Below are 21,185 nucleotides of genomic sequence, written 5' to 3'. Positions count from 1 at the left end.
TGGGCCGCTGGTCGGGCCGCGGGGCGGAGCGACGGGATCTCGCGGGATTCTCGCGCGGCAGGGGCCGGCAGCCAGCATGGCGGACTCGGTGCTGCTGCTCAAGCGGGGTCCTTCCCGCTCCACGTGGCTGCGGGCCCGCAAGGCCCGGCCCCAGCTCATCCTTAGCCACCGGCCCCGCCGCCGGCTCTGGACCCTGCGCTGGTGCGGCCGAAGGCGCCTTCGGCGGCGGCTGCTGCAGGCCCAGGCGGCCGGCGCGGACTGGCGGGAGGGCGGCTGCCTGGTGTCGCGCGCGCCGGCGGCCCGGAGGCCCAAGACCGGGGCCCGCAGCCCGGCCCTCAGCCCGGCCCCAGAGGCGGCCCCGGCCTCGAGTTGTGCTGCGATCCTTCCCATTCCGCCGGTGCGGCCGGCCGGCCCGGGCCGCGCCTTGTTGCTGCTGCCGCTCGGCCAGGTGGGTCGCGCCGGGGAATCCGGGCGGGCAGAGAAGGAGGGGTGGAGTGACAGCCCCAGAGCTGCCGGCCGGGAGAGGACTGCGTGCCCCCGCTGGTTCTCGAACCGCAAGCCGGGCTCGTTCCTCGGCCGGTGGTGCTGAGTAGGGTAACGAGGACCCTCCCGAGGGGATTCTAGGTCTTCGGAGCGGAAGGGACTTTAATAGCAATACTAACAATAGGTCGCATTTACCGGGTGCTTAGAAATGCCAGGCTCTAAGTGTTCTAAGCGTATGATTCCATTTAGTACTACGTACTCTCTGTGGAGTCATTACCACTGTATTTACAGAAAGAGCAGATACAGTATAGCTTTGGTAACTTGCCAAAAGATAAAAGAGTGGAGGAAGAGCCAGCAGTCAGACCCTGACAGCCCCTGCTCTTCACTTGGACATTGGTCTGGAAGGTCTCCCTCAATACAGGAGGGAAGTGAAAACCCAGGAACGGGAGACTCGCAGGCACTGGACCTTTGTAAGGACAGGGAGCCTTGAGAACAGCAGAGCTGAGTCCAGGGGACCGCCTCGAGTCAGTGTTCACTAGACTGTCCCTGCGGCTGCCATGGGATATGATCTTAGGTTAAAAATATTTATAGTTTAATCTATTAATGAGTCACCCGCAAAGTATTGTGTTACGTAGAAATTAGCCTTCTTTTGATATGTGAATAGCCAGTTAAGGCCTTAGACGTTTTCAGTTCATTAATAAAAGAACCTGTAACCTTCTTTCTTCCTTTCTCTTTTCTCTCCCTCTAGGGCTTTACTTTTAGCGGAATCTGTCGTGTAACCTGCCTCTATGGCCAGGTGCAGGTGCTGGGTTTTGCCATCAGCCAAGGCCAGCCCGCCCAGGATGTCTTCTCGACCTACACCCACTCTCGCCTGACTATCAGTGCAGTCCATTATTCAGTGCCTGAGAAGAGCAAGGAGATGAAAAGGGAAGCCCGGGCTCTGCTCAGATCTCATCTTAGCCGAGGTAATGAGAAGAACTGGGGGACCCAGTGAGGATGTGTTCTAACAAGGCTGGTCATTTGTAGGTGCTGACTGTGGCCTAGACCTTGCACTCTACTGCATCGATTTAAATCCTCACCAGGGTCCTGAGAGCGAAACTATTGTTCTCACCATTTTACAGATGAGAAAAGTTGCCCAAGGCCACACAACTTTAATGTAGCAAACCTTGATTGACTTCTGCACCCAGGTGTGTTCCTGTTATGCAGTACAACCCCCTGAAAAAGGATTTGAAACATAATTCCTACTCTCAAAAAATTTGCTATTTAGCAGAGGAGAAGGTAGTGCTAACGGGCATAGAGTTTAAAGGAGTTGTATGTCTAAGGTAGTTTATATTTGTCTTTACAGATGACAGACGTTGTTTGATGAAGAATTTTTCTCCTCTGTGTTCCATTATCATGCTGGAACGTCTGAGAACCTCCACTGTGAACTTCATAACCAGCCATCCAGGTTTATCTTACATTTTCGTACAAGAGGTAGAACCAGTTTTCGTTCAGCATTTTGCTAATTAATTTCACCAAAGCAGTCATATCATATGACTATGTAGGTTGCTCCCTTGGAAGATCAGTCTGTCTGTCATGTTGTGCTGTAAGTCTGCAGAACGTAATACATGTTTATAGTTTAAAAAAAATAGTATGGAAGGATATATTGTGAATATTGTGTCTTCTACCCATCCCCCCTCCTTAGTTTCATCCCCCAGAGAAAGGCATCCTTTTCTATTGTAGTTGGTTAAATGCCTTTTGGCTTTTTTGTTTTGTTTTGGGGGGTAGGTAATTAGGTTATTTATTAATTTTTTTAATAAAGGTACTGGGGATTGAACCCAGGACCTTGTGCATGCTAAGCACACACTCTACCACTGAGCTATACCCTCCCCATTTTGGCATTTTTTTTTTTAATGGTTATCTTTATGTCTTGGTATATTAACTTGAGACAGAGTAAATTTTTTCTAAACTCTGAATTTCAGTGTACTTAACACCTTCTCCCATCTCTCTCTTTCCTCAACTCTAAGTTTTTGCTGCCCATGTTGTTAATTTCCTGAAGTCAACTCTGTTACTATGATTGTCTCCCATGAGCCGGTAAATTGAGTGTAAACTACGGGAACATCAGACTGGATGTGAGGTGTGAGGAAGGGTGGAGGAATGACACCAGGCTGTTTGGCCTAATCACCTGGGTGCGTGGAGTTGCCATGAACTGAGATAGGGCTGCTGTGGGAGGAGATTTGGGTCCGTTCACTTTAAGGTGCCTGTTGGACATTCCGTTGGAGATGTCAGGTGGGCAGCTGACTTTGTGAGTCTGGAGTTCCAAGGAGTTGGGAGTGTAAATTTGGGAGCTTTCAACAGAAGAGTGTTCCAAAGCCCATGAAATGGGGTAATAGCATGAAGGGAGTTGCTGCAGGTAGAAATGAGGAGGTTCGAGGTCTGAGCCCCGAGGCACTCCCAAGAAGAGATCTAGATGAAGGAGCGGCAAAGAGACTGAGAAGGAGGGGGTGTACTGATGTTGGAGGAAACCAGGCCAGTGTGATCAGGAAGCCTTGCAAGGAAGTGGAAGTGTCAGATGCTGCTGAGGGTGACCTGAGGCCTGAGAAAGGAACTCCAGGTGTGGACTCACAATCTGGACAAGGGTGGTTTCATTGGATTGCTGAGCGGGAAAGCCTGGTTGGAGTGGGATGAACAGCTGGGGAATACAGGAACTCAAGGGTTTAGTCGTAAGGGATTTGGGCTTTTATAGAGTTCGGCTGTAAAGGGAAGAAAGAAATGAAACAGTCATTGGAGGAGTAAGTGTGATCAGGAGAGTTTTGTTTTTGTTAAGGTGGATGAAAAAAATGCATAATTGAACACAGCCACAGGAGAGAGTGCTGGTGTTGCAGTGGAGAGAGGGTGGCTGGAGCAGTGTCAGTGACTGGGCCTCAAGGGCAGGGTCCCCATGTCTGCCTGAGGAGCAGAGGCAGTTCCTTCAGAGTGGCCGGAGGAAATGCCCCACACAGGGCTGGGGTGTGTTACAAGTTCTCTTCTGTTTCCTCTTACTCTGTGAAGTGAGTCAGGGTTATCACTGAGTGGGGGCCTAGGTAGTGGGTGGGTGTTGGAGGTTTGAAATGAACGGAGAAGATATGAAACGAGGGTGGGACAGTGAGGGGACGGCTGTGGTCACATATATTTAATCTCGTGCAGAGTCCAGTGGCTTGATCAAGGCCGTAGAGAAGGGAATGGAAACTCTGCGTTACCTAGAGAATGTTCCAGATCCCACAATCAAAAACATTCTTTTTTTATTTATTTTCAGCTTTTCTTTTCCTGCAACTTACTCAACCATCACTGTTCATTTTTTTTATGGTCTTTCTTAGGTAGCTTCCCTCTCCCCACTTAGGTGTTGATACGTTCTTGAGTTGTATTTTCACGTAAGACAGACAGTAAACTTAAGATTGTCTCATTTTAAAGATGTTTTTATTTTGCCCTCAGTGATTGATAGTTGAGCAGAGTGTGGAATTAATAGGTTCAAAAGAAGTTTTCCTCAAAACCTCAAAGAACTTGCTCCATTGTTTTATAGAGCCCAGGGTTGGGCTAGGAATCCTCACGCCAGGCTGATTCTTGCTCCTTGTATGACATCTTTATCGTCATGGTGGAGGAACTGCAGGAAGATGTGATCATGGGTGGGTCTCTTCCTTGATCCTCCGTCATGCCATCTGAAGCCCGCACTTGCTTCTGCCCGGGCCCCGCTCTTCCATTCCTGGGGTTTCTTGGTACTTCTGCTAGAAAGCCGTTGGACATCACCACTCTGTCTTCCACGTCCATTCAACTCTTTGTGTTTTTCTTGATGCTCTTGGGGATTGTCTTGACTTCATTCCAAATCATCAACCTGTTCTACAGCTGTGGTCTTCGGTGAATTTTTCTTGTGACAATCACTTTTAAATTTCCGTCCATTTTCTTTTTCTCTGGAGTCTCCTGCACAGGTGATGGCAGCTTGGAAGGAAGTGTGAGCTATGAAAATAGAGACATGGATGACTTTAGGAAGATAGTTGACAGGACTTATTGAAGGGTTGGATGTGGAGGGTGAGACGAAGGGAGGGGTCACATTGATCTTTTGTGGCTCACAGCTGTATGGGGCTTACTGTTTAGAATGGAAGAAAGAAAGGTGCATCTGTGCTCACTTGTTCTCAAAGCTTACCTTGTTATTTGCAGATTCCGACTTTCCAGATTAACTCGGAATATTTTGCCTTGAGGTCTGTGGGCATTAGAAGAGATAAAAAGAAAAGCGGCCTCCGTGTAACAGAGAGCGCCTTTTCGGTCATGGAGGAGTTAGTCAGCGTTTCTTGCGGTGAGTAGTGCACGCTGATGAAGTCCAGTGCTTACCCAGCAAAGCCCCGGAGGATTGCTGTTAATGGTTAGAGTCTAAAGGAGATGGCTGATTTTGGGGTCGCTGTTTGTTTCACCTCCAGAAGAAGCAGATGGCTGCCCTGTCATTCTGGTCTGTGGCTCTCAAGATGTTGGAAAGTCAACATTTATTAGATACCTGATTAACCAGTTGTTAAACAGGTAAATGTTTTTATTCTTGTTTTGACATGTTACGAGTTTTGGCAGAAGGTAGGATTTTTATTTCACAAGCTAGGTAGGAACGCATGTTGACTTCTGAGTGGAGATTATGGACAGTTACGCCCAAAGCCACTCAGCTGGCGGGTGGCGGTCTTGGTTATACTGTGTTTTGAGGTGAAGGGGTGATGCTTTCAGGTGTACCCACCATGCCTGTCTGTGAGCTCTGCAGGGTCATTCTTTGGTCTCAGAATCCATGTGTCCAAATCCAGAGATTCAGAGTAGGGATAAATTCTGTTGTACTTAACAGGTAAAATTTTAGGAAAGACAAAGTTCTATCCATGTAATGAGTGGATACTGTGGCCATGCCGGTCACATTTTCTCTTTACTGTTCTTTTTTTTTATGTTGGTTTGGGGCATTCTACCTAAAAGGCTGCATACAATGGATTGTTCCTGTGTATCATGTAAAATCTTTACAATCTGAAATCTGATTTATCCTTTGGATGTAGTAAAAGATGTAGTAAAAGTTAAGATTTTCTTTCTTTCTTTTAAATTTTCAGTATATCCTGTGTGGACTATTTGGAGTGTGATCTGGGACAGACAGAATTTACCCCTCCAGGTTGCATTTCTTTACTTAATATTACAGAACCAGTCCTAGGTATGTATCACATATTTCTTATATGTCTTGGTTTTCTAAAATGCAAAAGTAATGATACTTCCAAAAAACTCAAGGAATACAAAAATATAAAATGCAAACAATGAACATTCTTTACTACCTCATGATCTTCCCGTAACTGTTCCTCTAGCCTCAAAAGACACCCAGAAACCTCAATGATACCTTACTAAAATGGAACTACCATCCATCATGTTTCATAAATTAAAAACACACTTTCCTCTAAGATTAGCCTCTTATGTAACCCTACACAATGACCTAACCAAGAAATTGATGTGATACAATACTGCTAACTAATCTATGTTTTATTCAGAGTTCACCAGATGTCCTACTAATACCCTTTTTATGGTTCAGAATCCAAATCAGAATCCCACACTGCTTTTTTTAATAAGAAAATATACATAGCATGATATTTATCATTTTAACCATTCATATGTGTACAATTCAGTGGCATTGAATATGGTCGCAGTGGTGTATAACCACTGTCTCTCTCCAGACCCTTTTCATTATCCCAAACTGAAATGCTATACTCATCAAACAGTAATGCCCCCACCGGCCCTCCCTCTAGCCCTGTGGAGCCTCTAACCTGCTTTCTGTCCCTGTGAATTCGCCTGTTCTAGGTACCTTGTATAAGTGAAGTCGTATAGTATTTGTTTGTCTGTATCAGGCTTTTTTCAGTACACAAAAAGGTTTTTAAAGTCTGTTCATATTGTAGTATATTATACATCAAAGTTTAATTCCTTCTTATGTTATATCCATGAAGTTACCAAATCCGGTGTCATGAAGATTTTCTGTACTGTTTTCTTATAGTAATTTCATAAGTTTTAGGCCTAACATTTTGGTCCTTGATCCATTTTGAGTTAATTTGTGCGTATAATACAAGGAAAGGGTCCAGCATGTGGATGTCCAGCTCTCCAGTATCCATCTGTTGTCCTGTCCCCATTGAATGTTCTTGGCAGTCTTGCTGAAAATCGTTTGACCATATATGCAAGATTGTTGGGGTTTTTTTTTTCTGGGATCCTTATTCTATTCCATTGTCTATATGTCTTGGGCCAGTACCACACTTTTAATAACTGTACCTTTGTAATGAGTTCAGAGTTGGGAAGTGTGAGTCTTCCAGCTTTATTCTTTTTCAAGATTGTTTTGGCCTTTTGGGACCCTTTACAATTCCATATGAATTTGAGAATAAGTTTTTCCATTTCTGGGGAAAAGGCTGTTAGAGTTTCGATAGGGATTGTATTGAATGTAGATCGGGTGGTGTTGGCATCCTAATGTAGTCTTCGTGTCCATGAACACAGGATGTCATTCTAATTTTTTAGGTCTTTAATTTCTTTAAGCAATATTTTACCTCCTTGGTTAGATTTATTCCTATGGATTTAATCCTTTTAGTTGTTATTGTAAACAGAATTGTCATTCCAATTTCCTTTGCAGATTGTTCATTGCTGGTGTATCGAAATGTGACTGACTTGTGTTTTGATCTTGTGCCCTGCAGCTTCCCTGAATTCCTTTATTATCTCCAGTAGTCTTCTTGTAAATTCTTTGGGATTTTCTGTGTATAAGATCATGTCAGCTCTGAATAGGATTGGTTTTACCTCTTCCTTTCCAATGTTGATGCCTTTTGTTTCTTGTCCAGTAGCTCTGGCTCGATCCTCTAATGCAATGTTTTGTTTTGTTTTAATTTTTTAATTTACTTTTTTATTGAAGTATAGTCGATGTACAATGTGTTAATTTCTGGTGTACAGCATAGCGATTCATGTATATATATGGGTATGTGTATATATACCTTTTCATATTTTTTTATTATAGGCCATTACAAGGTATTGATTATAGTTCCCTGTGCTGTACAGTGGATCCTTGTTTAACGCAATATCGAGTAGAAGGAAACATCCTTTTCTTGTTCCCGATCTTAGAGGAATGCATTTAGTCCTTTACCATTAAGTAAGGTGTCAGCTGTAGGTTTTTCAGTTCCCCTTTGTCAGGTTGAAGAAGTTGTCTTCTATTCCTGTTTTATGGAATGTTTTTTATCATGAAAGGATGTTGGATTTCGTCAAACACGTTTTTTGTTTCTGTTGAGGTAATTGTGTGACTTCTGTTGATTTTTAAAGGAAGCAGATGGTATCGTATTAGGTTGCTGGATATGTTAGGGATTTCACAGATTTCTTGTTAGTAAGAATTTTTGAAAACATTTTTTAAACAGTTTTATCAAAAATAATTGTTTAGACTTAGCTCTTTAGCTGGCGTCGTTGTTCTTCTTTTTACATTTTCTCTACGCTTTCCCCCCCCTTTTTCCCCCTTAATATTTCAGTGGGCATTTCTCAAAACAAGGACGCTTGGCTGCATAATCATAACACCACCACTGGAATCAGGGTAGTAACACTGCTGCAGTGCGGGCACTCGGTTTTGTCTGTTGTCCCAGTCATCTGGGTAGGCCCAGTGTGTACTTGTTAAGTCTTTAGTTTCCTTCACTCTGGAGCAGTTCCTCTGGCTTTTCTTATCTTTTGTGACCTTCACAATCTGAGAGTACATTTGTATGTTCACCCATGATTAGGTTTAGAAGTGATGCTTCTCCGAGTGTCATGTCAACACTGTCAGTTTGTCCGGTCACCAGAGACGTTAGCTTTGATCGATTGGTTAAGATGGTGTTTGCCAGGGTTTTCCACTCTCACTAGGTGTGCTGGTTTTATTTTCTTCTGAGTGTCATTGCTCCTACATCCCCTCAGTGGACAGACCCCCCCCCCCCATGGACAGAGTTAGCCAATGTATGTATGTTTAAACCCACACATGACATGTATGTACATGTATAATGTGTGTGTGTGTGCATATATATGTTATATGTACACACATACATATTTTTGTCTCTTTCTGTATCTTTGTATTTATTAAGAGCCATGAGTTTGCACCAATCATTCTGATTCTACTCTAGCACCAAGGCTTTAATCTAGTTAGCCTTCCCCTGCCATATTTATGAGTTCCTTCTCTGATGGTAAGAACCTTGGCTACAGTTATTCCCAGTATAATTCAATCCCTTGACTACACGGGCCACTCCATCAGTTGTGGGCCACCCCGAGTCCCCTGGCCCCAGCCTTGAGGGGAACCTTGCCAGCTCTATCCCAGCTGGCCTTGCACCAGCCACATTGGTCAAGGTCCTGGCCCTGCCAGCTGTGTTGGCAGCAGTGTCCTGGTCACCTGCCTGCCATGTATGCTGGCCCTGCCCCTGACCACAGGGCATAGGAAATGGCTCAGGGAGTGTCAGCTCTGGATCGAGACCACCTGAGTTCCAGCCCAGCTGATACCTGCTAGCTGTGCGACCGTGGTCAGGTTGATCTCTTTCTCAATTTCTTCATCTGTCGAAATGGGGAAAGTAACACACGTACCCCACAGGTTTTTATGAAAACTGGAGACTCAGAGTAGTACACCTCGGACACAGTAAGTACTGTGTTTCAGCAAGTGATTCCTGTTATTTTTTTTTAACATTTTTTATTGATTTATAATCATTTTACAATGTTGTGTCAAATTCCAGTGTTCAGAACAATTTTTCAGTCATACGTGGACATATACACACTCATTGTCACATTTTTTTCTCTGTGAGCTACCATAACATTTTGTGTATATTTGCCTGTGCTATACAGTATAAGCTTGTTTATCTATTCTACAATTTTGAAATCCCAGTCTATCCCTTCCCACCCTCCGCCCCCCGGCAACCACAAGGATTCCTGTTATTTTTAAGTGCCCTTCAATTAGTGTGCAAGCCCTACAAGGGCAGGGATGTTTGTTCAGTTCACAGGCATGTTCTAAGTATCTGTAGCATATGTCCAGTAAATGTTGAATGAATGGCCATATTAGGACATGATTGGGGTTAACTGTGCATGTTAATGTGCCTAGATTTCTGAAAATGAGAGCACAGCTATTCCTAATGTAGGATGATCTCCGATTTCCTAAGGAGCTTTGCCAGGGAAGACGGCTGAAGCAAAGCCCTTGCCTCCTCTGAAGTCCTCATGGATTGATTACTCTCAACTCTATCTTCTTAGGACCGCCTTTCACTCACCAGAGGACCCCACAGAAAATGGTATATTATGGGAAGCCTTCCTGTAAAAACAACTTTGAGAATTATATTGAGATTATCAAGTACGTGTTCAGCTCCTACAGGAGAGAGTCCCCTCTGATCGTCAACACGATGGGCTGGGTGGCAGGTGAGTCTGTGGAGGCACCTTGGCAGGAGGGCCGGACTTTCGGGCATTAGTGCTGGAGCCAGTTTTTAGGAGAGTCTCCTTGTTGGTCACTTGTTGTCCCAGCTCCTGGTGGGAGTGTGCCATTGCTTGGTGTGCTCACTGCCCCCGTCACCTCCCTCCTCACAGACCAAGGGCTCCTGCTCCTCATTGACCTGATCCGGCTGCTTTCACCCAGCCATGTCATTCAGTTCAGCTCTGACCGCAGTAAGTACATGCCGGACCTCACCCCCGACTACGTGGACGACATGGATGGCCTGTACACGAGAAGCAAGTCCAAAGTCAGAAACAGAGGTTTCTACCTGCCAGAATTTGCTGACAATTCTGAATTTGCTGATGAAGAAAAGGACAGTCCAGTCGTGTTTACTGGATACAAACTGATGTCCGTGAAGTCAGAGTTTGTGTCTAGAAAAACTCCAAGAAATAGGTCAGTAAACCGTCACAGCTGGAGAATTAAGTCTCCTTCAGTTTAATAAGGTCTTTTGTCCTCAATTCCTCCAAAGGAATAAGTCCTCTAAAGTTTTTCAGATCTCTGTCACAGCTGTCTGTTTATGAAGGAGAGTCAGTTATTTTCTGAATGGTTACTTTCCCAGGGGAAGTATCCAGAATTGGCCTGTAGGTCTGGTTGCCAGGAGCGTTGACTTAAAGGATTGCCAGTGGGTTTATGGGAAGGCAGGGCTACAGCTGCTGCGGCTGGAATGCGGGCTGTGTGACCATAATGTGCTGACAGATACACTGTCCCTGAGCAGGAGGTGGACCTGTGACGTTAAACCTCTGTCTCCCTTGTTCTGATTTACTTTTCAGAGAATCGCATAACAGAGTCCTTCGTGATTTGGCGGTGCTCAGCTACCTTGGCCAGCTGCAGCCCCCGGTGCCAAAACCGCTTTGCCCCTTGCATGGTCTGACACCCTATCAGGTAACCTGAACTTTGGGATGTGTTGTCTTTATTTTGTTTACTTAACAAGCACTTCTGTGGCTTCCTGCGTGCCGAGTGCACTTCTAACCATTTCATCCTCAGCAACCTGATGGTGTAGGTCTGGTAACTGTCCTCGTTTTACAAACGGGAGGCTGAGTAATCCTGCGCTGAGTGGCAGAGCTGGCCTCGGACCCAGGCAGTCCAGCTCCAGGCTCGTGCTCTTTACTGCTGTGCGGGTCATGGCTCTGGTTCCATCCTGGCTAAGAACATTCTACCTAATAGCAGAGGTGGCCCCAGGCTTAAGCCCAGGCAGCCCAGCTCCAGCACGGGGCTTACTAAGCTGTGTGCGCGTCAGCCCATCCTCCGTGGAGCGGCAGGCCCAGGCCCCAGGGACTGGCTGTGCAGACTCAGCGAGTGTCCGCAGTGGCGCCTGGCGCCCGCAGAGCACCCGTACGGCCTTTCACGCTGCTGTCCGAGGCAGCTTCTAGCACTGAAGTCTTGGATTCCAAGTTCTTAAGAATTTTGTGTGTGTGTGTTTAAGAGGGCAGGTAATTAGGTTTATTTATTTATTTTTGGAGGAGATGCTGGGAATTGAACCCAGGACCTCATGCATGCTAAGCATTTGCTCTGTCACTTGAGCTATACACTCCTCGCTAAGAATTATTTTGTAAGGAAAGCACTATAATATTAGGATTTGAGATGCTGAAAGAATAAAGTAGCAACAGGTAGCATTTCTTAAATGCTTACTCTGTGCTGTGCTCTCGTCAAAGCCTGTGTTAACTCCTTCACTCACAGTGGTCCTGTTATTGTCCCCATTTTACAGATGGTAGAGCTGAGGCCAGAGGCACTGAGTGCTTGCCCAAAAGGGCATAGTAGGAGTTTACGCTGGGCCTGGAGCCCAGGCAGCCTGACTCAAGAGCCCAGAGTCTTCAGCTCCACTGTATGTCCTGTCCAGAGCTGAGCACTCGCTGGGTGCCGGGTGCTCTGCTCACACGTTACCTGGGTGGCTCAGGGCCTTAAAGGTGCCTGCGAGGGGGCTGCTATTACAGGCCCTGCTTACAGCTTGGAAAACTGGGCATAGGCAGGAGCAGTGGCCTGGATGGTGAGGATGTGTCCCAAGCCTGCTGGTCAGACTGGCTCCAGGCTTCCGAGTTGTTGCCAACTGAAGAATCTAAGGCAGTTTGTTGAATGGAGTTTTGGTTGATTTACCCCAGTTTACTCACTTGGCGATGCTCTGTAACTGAACTTGAAACTTACCTGCCAGTGATTTAAACTGCCTTTTGTTACAAATTCAAATTTGATTTTGAAATCTAAATATGTGTAAAAAACTCTTTTCTGCTTTAAAAGTTTAGAATTACCCAATTCCAAAAAAAGAAAGTTACACATTAAAGCTAGTTATTTACCTTGTGCTCCAGGAATGCAATCCATTTTTCTTAATGCAGTAGTTAAATTAAGGAGTGAATGGATTTTTACTTTCTTACCTTAGGAGGCCTCCAGTGACTGGGGTTCTCAGTTTCCCTCACCTCCAGCCCATTTAGGGTGTCCCTAAACTTGCATCTTAGTGTCTCTTTAGACAAAGTTCCAGGCATTCAGTTTAGATTTCTAGCAAGTGTCACCGGTGTACGGGAAGTTTGTGTAAATTTCCTGGGTTCTCTGCATTAAAGCAGTGAAACACTAAACAAATACAGGTTAGTGTCTGCGTTGTGTTTAGATACTTTTTGGTAGGCAGTTTGACGGACAGAACATGAGACAGCTGGCTTGTCAACTTGTGAAAATTACACGTAGTCTTTCAAGAAGAATTAACAGAGAGAGATGCAAATTTATTTTCCAGGTCCCTTTCAACGCCGTTGCGCTCCGGATTATCCACGCAGATGTGGCTCCCACCCATATATTGTACGCCGTGAATGCCAGCTGGGTTGGCCTTTGCAAGATCCTGGATGACGTCAGAGGATATGCAAATGGGCCCATCCTTCTCGCCCAGACTCCAATCTGTGATTGTTTGGGGTTTGGTGAGTCTGAGAGTAAAACACGCCCGTAAACCTCCTGAAATTGAACCACTTTTTCAGCTGTAGACGGCTAGGCTTGACCTTGTAGCTGTCGCTTGGCTGGAGTGGTCAGAAGGTTTCTCTGTCTTCTACACAGTGGGCCTTGGGGGCTGGAGGGCAGGAAGGAGGCCTTTCTCTGCTTCTCCCGTCAGCTCCTCTTAATGCAGGATTCCCAAGGACCTGCCCACGGCCACCGCCTCAGTTGGCATGCTTTCTAGGCCACCTCACCACCTGCTGGGCTCTAGACCCAGCTTTAGGCTGACTTCCGTAGGATCTCTGCAGCATCACGTGCATCAGAGCTCCAAGCCTGTGTTACCAGTGTGCTTCTCCGCTGGAATATTTCACTGGCATCTAAGACTTGGGTCCAAAACTGAGGTCTGAACGGTCCCTCTACCCACTCCCTGATTTTCTCCCCAAACCTGCCCCTCCTATCCAGCACCATCCCCTCTTCCCGGCCTCGAACGGTCCTTTGAGATTTACTCTGCTATTACCCCTGCATCCTCCCTGGCACCCCCTTGCTTTCATTCACCACATCCAGCCACTGGCTGACCTGGTAGTTTCTGTTTTCGGAATGTCAGACTCCTCCTCTCATCTCTTTGCACCACACCTGTCTCATTTCTGCCCTGGGACCCCCCACCCCCTCCACCCCCCATCAGGAGTGATCCGAGCACACTTGTGATCGCTTCACACCCTGGGCCTCCCTCCACACAGATCCAGCGTCTGGACTGGGCCTCACAGTGCCCGGCAGGTTTGGCCCCCGCCTCCTCTCCAGACCACCTCACGTGAGCATCCCCCTGGCTCACTGAGATCAGCAGACATCAGCGTCTGTTTCTGGAAGAGAGCCTGACCTACATAACCCAAGATCAGCAAAACCCTTAAATAATTAAACTCGTGTTTCTGATTTATACAACACTGAACTTCTCGAAAGCATTTCCACAGAAGTCATTTCATTTAGTACAGACCATGAAGAAGGGACTGCGACGGGGATGGGGAAGGATCAAGTCGTCTTTGCGTTCCTCACTGGTGGATGGGCTCCTCCCTGGCCTAAGGGCACCCTAGCTAAGACAGTCTCAGGCTTTGTTTCCTCACAGCTGAACAAGGGGCAGGGGCCAAGTCTTCAGGTACTCAAATACACTGTCTCTTGGCACTTTGTATTTTCAAAGCAAGACACAGTTGAAGTTGAAACTCTTATTTTAAAAGCCATTCTACAATTCTGAGTGGTGGGGAGGTTTGATATCTTCCAGAAAGGATGATTTTTGTGTGTTTTGTGTGTCAAGGAATTTGTAGAGGGATTGACATGGAGAGGAGGCTTTACCACATTCTCACTCCTGTGCCCCCGGAGGAGCTCCGGAACGTGAATTGTCTTCTGGTCGGAGCCATCTCTGTCCCACAGTGTGTCTTCAAGAGCCAGGTGAGTACGACCCCCAGGGCCAGCCCTGGTGTTAGCTGGCCGTGTCCACGGTAGAGAGTGTGGACCTGGAGTGGGGGTGAGGGTCACAGGAGCAGGTCAGTGTCTGGGAAACACGCCCTATTGTAGGCACTAACGAGGCAAAGTAGGGTGTCAGTGTGCCCCACAGGTCCAGGGCTGTGAATCACCATCACTCATGGTCGGGAGCCCGGTGGTTGAGCCAGTATTGCAGAAGGAATTTGTGGGAGAAGAGCCAAGGTGGCAACTCCAGGATGGCTCCTTCCTGAAGACAGTCTTCGGGGCACCCATGGGAAGGTCACGGAGGGTCACGTCAGTCAAGGGCATCTATAGCCCCAAACTGCAGGCAGTGCCTGCATGCGGCTGGGAAGCAGCCAGTGCCCCCCCCCCCCCACTGGTTCTGTTGGTTGGAGAGAACGCCCTCCTCCTGTCCATTCTGATGCTGTCTGATGTGTTTGTGAGGTTGAGTTCTTTTTTTTTTTTTTTTTAAACACTTTTTTATTGAGTTATAGTCATTTTACAATGTTGGGTCAGTGTGAGGTTGAGTTTTAAGTGGGCCCTTTGAGGGGAGGGTAGCCCAGTGTCTTGAGTGAGAGGACCTTACTCAGACTCTCACTCTTAACGCCGTCTCCCGCGGGAAGACGTCAAGTACTGCGAACTCTTCTTGGCTGGATCTGAAGGGCTTGCGCGTGTTTTCTCTGTGCTCTCATTTCAGCGTGGGCTTGAAGGGACGATACCTTACATCACGACAGATTATAACTTTAAACTTCCTGGAGCATCAGAGAAAATTGGAGCAAGAGAAATTGAGGAAACACAAGAAGAGAAAGTACACCCCAAACCTAAATTCTATCGAAAAACAAACTGATCCTGATGCCCTTAATAAGGGAAGGAACGTTCCTACCAGGAAGCTTGACTCTGTCTCCAGCCTGGCACCCACGGACGGATGGGTTCTGTGGCTCCGGACAGTGCGCTCACGTAGCCAGCAGTGTGTTCTGCAGCTCGTGGATATGTTTAGAACACGTTTAGGCCTCTTCAAGCTACATGACCCAGAGGTTCGCCCTGGTCTTCTATTTTATCTTCTAAAGGGATAGAGCAGCAGGGAAAACAGAAAGTGTGCGTTAAAACAGAAAGAACCTGGTAGATTCCTCTGAAAGTTTTTCAAGGACCTGGTTGTTGGAATTTGGATAAAAATAGAGAAACTGGGACAACAGAAATGTACCAAGGAGGAAGGCAGGCTGACCAGCGGGATGGAGAGCACGGTGAGATTCGGAGGCGCACTGTGGTCCAAGCCCCCACGGGGGGCCCACCTGCAGGGCCTTTCCATCCCTGCTCGTTCGATGCTGCCTGAGGTCTCCTTCCAGCAGGCACATGGGTCGAGTGTTAAGCTTATCTTTGGTCTGATCAACTTAATCAAGGTTTCATAGATAAAAGTTTGACTCAAGAGCCCTTCTTTTTTTTAATCTGATGGTTTTATGTGGAAAAAATTGCTCTCAAATCCAGGAAGCCTATCCTGGGGCCTTTTAAAAACTAGATTTGCCCTTATTGACTTCTCATCTGAGATTGAAGACACACCATGGGCAGAGCTGGACACGCGGCTGTTTGGAAGCAAGACTGGCCCAGCGGCTCACGCTCTTGGCTTTGGCGACTGCACCTGAAGTGTGTGCCGTGTGGGGTTTTCCCCCAAGGGAACCGCAGGCCTGCGAGGATGCTGTTCTCCCAGAGGGCTTCAGGGAAAAACAATGCAAGTCTCTTCTTGTCTTCTCCCTGGTGGCCAGGATCCTTTAACCACCAAGGTTGGGAGTGGTTTTGGTGACCAGTCAGGGCAGTCAGGTCAGGTCACATCATTCCTGCATTTAGGATGGTGAGATACTTAGTGAGGCAGCATTTCAAACTGGCATTGTGAATTCCAGCTTCCCAGCAGAACGTGTTGAAGGACCACCGTTAGGATGTGGGGGTCTTAACATTTACATTCATTTGAACTGTTGGTTCTTGTTGTCTTAAGCAATCATTAGCCTCTCATCTTGTAGACCCACAGACTTACGGAGCCCTTGTCCCCCGCCAGGGTTAGTTTTGATACCCTAGAGACCATTTAAAGTCAGACTTCTTGGTTGCCTCTTACTTACATCTAAACTGAACTTGTACATGTTTTTCTGTCTTGGCGTTGGAAGAATTTCAGCAGACGATCACTGTCAACTTTTTGCCTCCTTCCCCGGTTCTTGTATCTTTACAGTAATGATCATTAGAGGTCTGTAGCAGTAGGAGGAATGGAAAGTGGTGTCCGGTCCTTTGCAGTTTCATTAAATCCAGGCTCCCCTTTAACCTATTTCCTCCTGGCCTTGAAAATTGCCCTGTGGTCAGTCCTCATCGGCACAGAAGACATACGTTGCCACCAGAGGGAGCTGTCAGCCGTTGGTCAGATGGCCACAGGGTGCTGGAGTTGGCCGGGGAGCCGGGACAGGCCTTTCTCAGGGTTCAGAGACGCTATGGTCAGACCCCAGGGTGTGCTGGTCAGACTGGCAGCAGCGCACCCACCTTGGGTGTTTGCCGTCTGATGATCACTGTCGGTGGTTTGGGCTTCTGCCGTTTCCCCCGGTCTGTGATGGTTCAGAATGGGTAGCAAGAGAGACACTCTTAACAAAAACTCTTAATCCTGTCTATGCGTGATTTTCGATGCTTATTTTAAGAAAATTAATGGAATATATGACTTAGAACGTGAAAACCCTTAATCACTGCTTTTAGTGTTTCTTTAAAATCAGTTCTTTAGATCCATTTATAGGACAGGTGGGTAAGAAAATGAAAAGATTCTCAACTTCTAGGGTTTCTTTTATTTTGTGAACAAAGGTAATTCCACTGTCCCCATCTGTCCCCATTAGGCCTTGTGGGCAGGAAGCAGCGTATCCTCTGAGACCCCAGCATAAAAACGGAAGACTTGAGAAAGGGGAGGGGGGTAGTTGAGCTGGCCCTTCAGGGGCCTCAGATTATGATTTTTGAGAAATCAAAATGTGGAAGTGGCCAGCCGGAGAGGATGGTGGGGGTGGTGAGGCCCCCAGCTGGGCCGAGGGAGCCCCTGCCCCACCAGGATCCCTGTGACAGACAAGTACACACAGACCAACAGATCTCTGGGGACCAAGCGATGTGGGACGGTGTTTTTAAATTGTCTGATTGTTTTTTCCTTAGATCTGGATATGTACTGACGAAGGCAGCAGGCTTTGATGTTAGAGCTCCCGAGTTCAAATCTGGACTGGGCCTCGGCTAGCAGTGCAGCTTTGAAGAGGGTGTTTAACTTGAACCTCTTTCCTTAAGATGGGATGACCGCTTCCCACGAGGTCCCTGCGTGAGGAGGACGTGAGGCACGTCTGTAGCAGGTGTAGCAGTAACTCCTAGTGTGAGGCCCGTCTCTGGTTAGACTGTAAACTCCTAGAAGACAGGGACCACGATTGCATTTCTCACGGTCACGTTGGGAGGATGCAGAAACTAAACGTTTGCATCTGAAGCCCTCTTACCCGTGGCCTCCGGGCAGATTTACCTTAACACCAGTCTTCCTGCTGCAGGTCCTGTTCAGAAGCCCCAGAGAGGTAGGTCCCATGGCTTCTGCTGATTACTCACCCCTGGGAGTTTCTCATAAACCCCACTTACTGCTTTTAAAATTATGTGACCAGTTTACCCATGTAGGAAATGGTCCTCAAGTCCACCACCACTTAATCACTGTTAATGTATGATGCTTTCTCGTCTGGCTTTTTTCTAAAACCCATGTGTGTATTTTACAGAATTGTTGTCCCACTGTACATGTGGTTTTCTGTCCAGCTCTTTTCACTTAACACGTGACCTTCTGTTATCATTAAATGTTTTTGAGAATGTGAATTTAATCGTGTAATTTTGTTACATATATGGATAGCATGTTTTATTCCAGGAAATTATTTAAATGCTTGGAAGAAATTACGGCAAAAACATTGGAAGAGGGTAGTGAAATCTGGGCGTTGTAGTGGGGAAGTCAGAAACCCCAGCAAGCACCTGCACCTCTTTTCTGCATCAATATCGAGTGGAATAAACTCCAGTGGGCATTTATTTTAACTTTTCTGTCTGAGCCCAAGTATGTAAGTTAAATTCTTTCTGGGCTATCTTTAATAGTGTGTTAGAAGGAAAAAGAATTTTGGTCTCAGAAGAGTTCAGATAGGAAGCAAGCAAGCCAGCAGGCCAGGGGCCTTTGCCTGTAACTGCCTCTCCATGAGCGGGCGCTCAGCCCCGCAGCCCTCGCTCCCGGGGAGGGCCTGGCGGAGGGAATGAGACTTGGCTGACAAACCAGGCCTGAACAGTGGCTAAAATAAATATGGGGGCCATCTGTGCAGGAGGGGGAGGAAGACACGTGATGGAGGGCCTCCAGACAGGCTTTGCTAAGTTAAAGATTTCCAAGGCTTTGCCAGGAAAAGAATGGGGCAGAGGGTGGGCCACGGGGTCGGGGAGCAGTCTGAAAGGAGCTGCACTTGGAGTCGTGGGGCAGCAGGTCCAATCTGGAGATCCCGGGAGCTGAGTAAGCAGTCTCGGGAATCAGCAAACAGCCGAGCCGGCAGACAGTGTGTTGGGCTGGGAAGCCAAGGGTTGCCATGACGACCGGACCTGATGCCGCCGTGGCGTTCAACAGACTGTGGCCTGGGTTTTTCTAATACTTTGGAACTTGGTAGGTCTCTGGGCTGCGAAGGTCTGCTGGGCAGGGAGAAGCCACCCAACTTGCAGGCCTTCCTCCTCACCAGAGTCCAGCCAGAGCTGCTGCTGGCTGCTGGAATTGCAGAGACGAGGGGCTTCGTGGCACTACTTTCCGGGAAAGGAGAGGGGCAGGCACCCGCCAAGGCAGCCAGCAGTGTGCGAAGTGTGTTCCAGGGAGCATATGGGTACTTGGGAATGGAAAATCCAAGGGGAGAAAACCACCGGCAAGGAAACAGTGCGAACCACGGCCACGGAGTCCATACGTTAAAATACACAGCGCTCGGGGGGCCTGTGCCGGAGGAGAAGCGAATTGGCAGGGCTGAGAGCTTGGTGGTTTTCTGTGCAGACGATTCAGCTGGAGAAATTACGACAGAGGCTGGGTCTGGGAGAAGCCCTCCAGTGCTGGGACTGCAGCTGGGCAGAGAGGGACGGGGACGGGGGCTAGCACGTGGCTCCAGGGCCAGGCACAGCGCCACCACCCCAGAGGTCAAGCATGAGCTCAGTCCTGACAAAGTACGGGTCTCCACCTCGCAGCTGGCTCGGCCTTCGTCCGGGAGCCGGTGAGTACGTTTTCTTCCTCTTGCTTCCAGAAATGAGGATTAGCGACACAGAGTGAGAAGAGGAGACCATGTGGGTCTTGAGGGGGCCACTCTGACCCCACACTTGCTGGGCCCTTTAGGAACCCCTCCTGCAGGTGGGGCACGTTTTGTCCTTCATGGGTGACTTAATGAGTTGAGATTGTAGAACGCAAGGGTCACCCAACAACCGATGGCCATTAGCTCTGATTTAGGTGCTGACCGCGTCCTGTCTTCTGAGGGAGCAGAGGAGGGGTTGCTTTCGGTTTCAGCCGCCCAGCCCCTGAGAGAAGGAGCAGGGTCCCATGTGAAGAGCTGCTTCCCGGGCAGCTGCCGCAGGGGTGGCTCTGATGGTGGAAGGCTCTCTTGCTTCCTCTCTTGTGAGATGGAAGGTGGGTGGGCAAGGTGCGCCCAGACCTTCAGGCCATCAGTTCTGTGCATTGAAGTTGTGTCCCCATTGCCAGGACTATCTGGGGCAGGTTCCCAACTGTGCCTTTGTAGCTTTCTCCAGAAGGGCCATGAAATCCCTCCTAAACCATCAACATGTTCAAGTTTGCTTTTTTGGGTGGAGGGAGACAGTTAGGTTTACTTATTCTTTTAGAGGGGATCCTGGGGATTGAACCCAGGACCTTGTGTTGGCTAAGCATGCACACTATCACTCGAGCTATGCCCTCCCCGCTAAGTTCACTTTGATATGGGCGATGACGCATTTTGGCGGTGGCAGAGGAATGGTGTGCATAGACTCAAACAGCCTCCCAGCACCCCAGAGTCAGAGGCCTGACCCGGGAAATGTCCTATTCCTGGCCAGAGAGGAACAGCCTGGGGGTGTGTTGGCCACTGACCTCTCAGTGTTCAGATCAGAGCCCTTATTCCAGCCTTCATCTGCCCTGCGAGCCCCCACCCCGTGGCTGGCCCAAGACAGATTTAAGAAGCAGACAGCGAGCCACGGAAAGTTCCTCCTAGCGCCCAGACAGGCCTCTGCAGGGTTGTAGGGTTGGCTGGGATGACTGAGGGATGGCTGGGTGCGGCGGGTGCCATGAGAAAGGGGAGCTGTACACAGATGGTACAGCGTCAAACCACAGAGAGGATGGGAGAGCATCTTACAGAAGAAAGATCTCATCCTTGGGCAATGAGCATTTAAGCATTTTTAGCAGGGTAGGTAGCATTTTCTAACTTGCATTTTAAGAAAATCCTTTTTTAAAAAAATTTTTTTTGGTTTGTTCTTCTGGGGGAAAGCATTAGGTTTATTTACTTTATTTGTTTCTTATTTTAATGAATGTACTGGGGATTGAACCCAGGACCTCGTGCATGCTAAACGTGCACTCTACCACTGAGCTACATACACCCTCTCCCCAGAAAATCCTTTTTGATAGAAGTTTGGAGAGTGGATTTGGGAGCGTTTGAGGAAGAGAGCATGGCAGATAAATAGAGCCAAAGAATCAGGAGGCTATTGCAATAATGCACAAGAAAGGTGGTCATTTAATACCTTTAAATTAGCATATAAATAAATAAAAATATATACACTTATGCACATACATATATGCATGTGTGTATACTTTGTTCTGCTTATACAAGTAATACATCTGCACTATAAATTTCTCACGGTACATAAATGATGAAGA

General features: G+C 47.5%; 2 protein-coding genes across 2 annotated transcripts in view; both read left to right on the top strand.

The window, feature by feature from the left end:
* Positions 1-42: 42 nt before the first annotated feature.
* On the top strand, positions 43-18,148 carry NOL9 (nucleolar protein 9). The gene is made up of 12 exons (XM_014553413.2): positions 43-448; positions 1,232-1,448; positions 1,829-1,956; positions 4,654-4,789; positions 4,911-5,007; positions 5,562-5,659; positions 9,703-9,864; positions 10,030-10,327; positions 10,705-10,816; positions 12,648-12,825; positions 14,139-14,272; positions 15,003-18,148. Exons 1-12 carry the CDS (start codon positions 77-79, stop codon positions 15,150-15,152), a joined length of 2,082 nt encoding a protein of 693 aa, XP_014408899.2. The 5' UTR covers positions 43-76; the 3' UTR covers positions 15,153-18,148.
* A 1,264-nt stretch (positions 18,149-19,412) lies between these two features.
* The window catches only part of PLEKHG5 (pleckstrin homology and RhoGEF domain containing G5), a 45,838-nt gene continuing 44,065 nt past the window's right edge, over positions 19,413-21,185 (top strand). The window contains exon 1 of the mRNA XM_032495081.1: positions 19,413-19,548. Within this exon, the coding sequence (XP_032350972.1) occupies positions 19,482-19,548 (67 nt within the window). The 5' untranslated portion in view covers positions 19,413-19,481. The remainder of the gene's footprint in view (positions 19,549-21,185) is intronic.

Source organism: Camelus ferus, chromosome 13, assembly GCF_009834535.1.
Source record: "Camelus ferus isolate YT-003-E chromosome 13, BCGSAC_Cfer_1.0, whole genome shotgun sequence".
Lineage (NCBI taxonomy): Eukaryota > Metazoa > Chordata > Mammalia > Artiodactyla > Camelidae > Camelus > Camelus ferus.
This window is presented reverse-complemented; position numbering and strand designations above follow the sequence as displayed.

Excerpts from the sequence above, each read along its gene's own strand:
- NOL9 (XM_014553413.2), top strand. The coding sequence starts at position 77 with ATGGCGGACTCGGTGCTGCTGCTCAAGCGGGGTCCTTCCCGCTCCACG. Across the intron at positions 4,790-4,910 it reads GTTAGTCAGCGTTTCTTGCG|AAGAAGCAGATGGCTGCCCT; the intron begins GTGAGTAGTGCA and ends TTTCACCTCCAG. Across the intron at positions 5,008-5,561 it reads ATTAACCAGTTGTTAAACAG|TATATCCTGTGTGGACTATT; the intron begins GTAAATGTTTTT and ends TTAAATTTTCAG.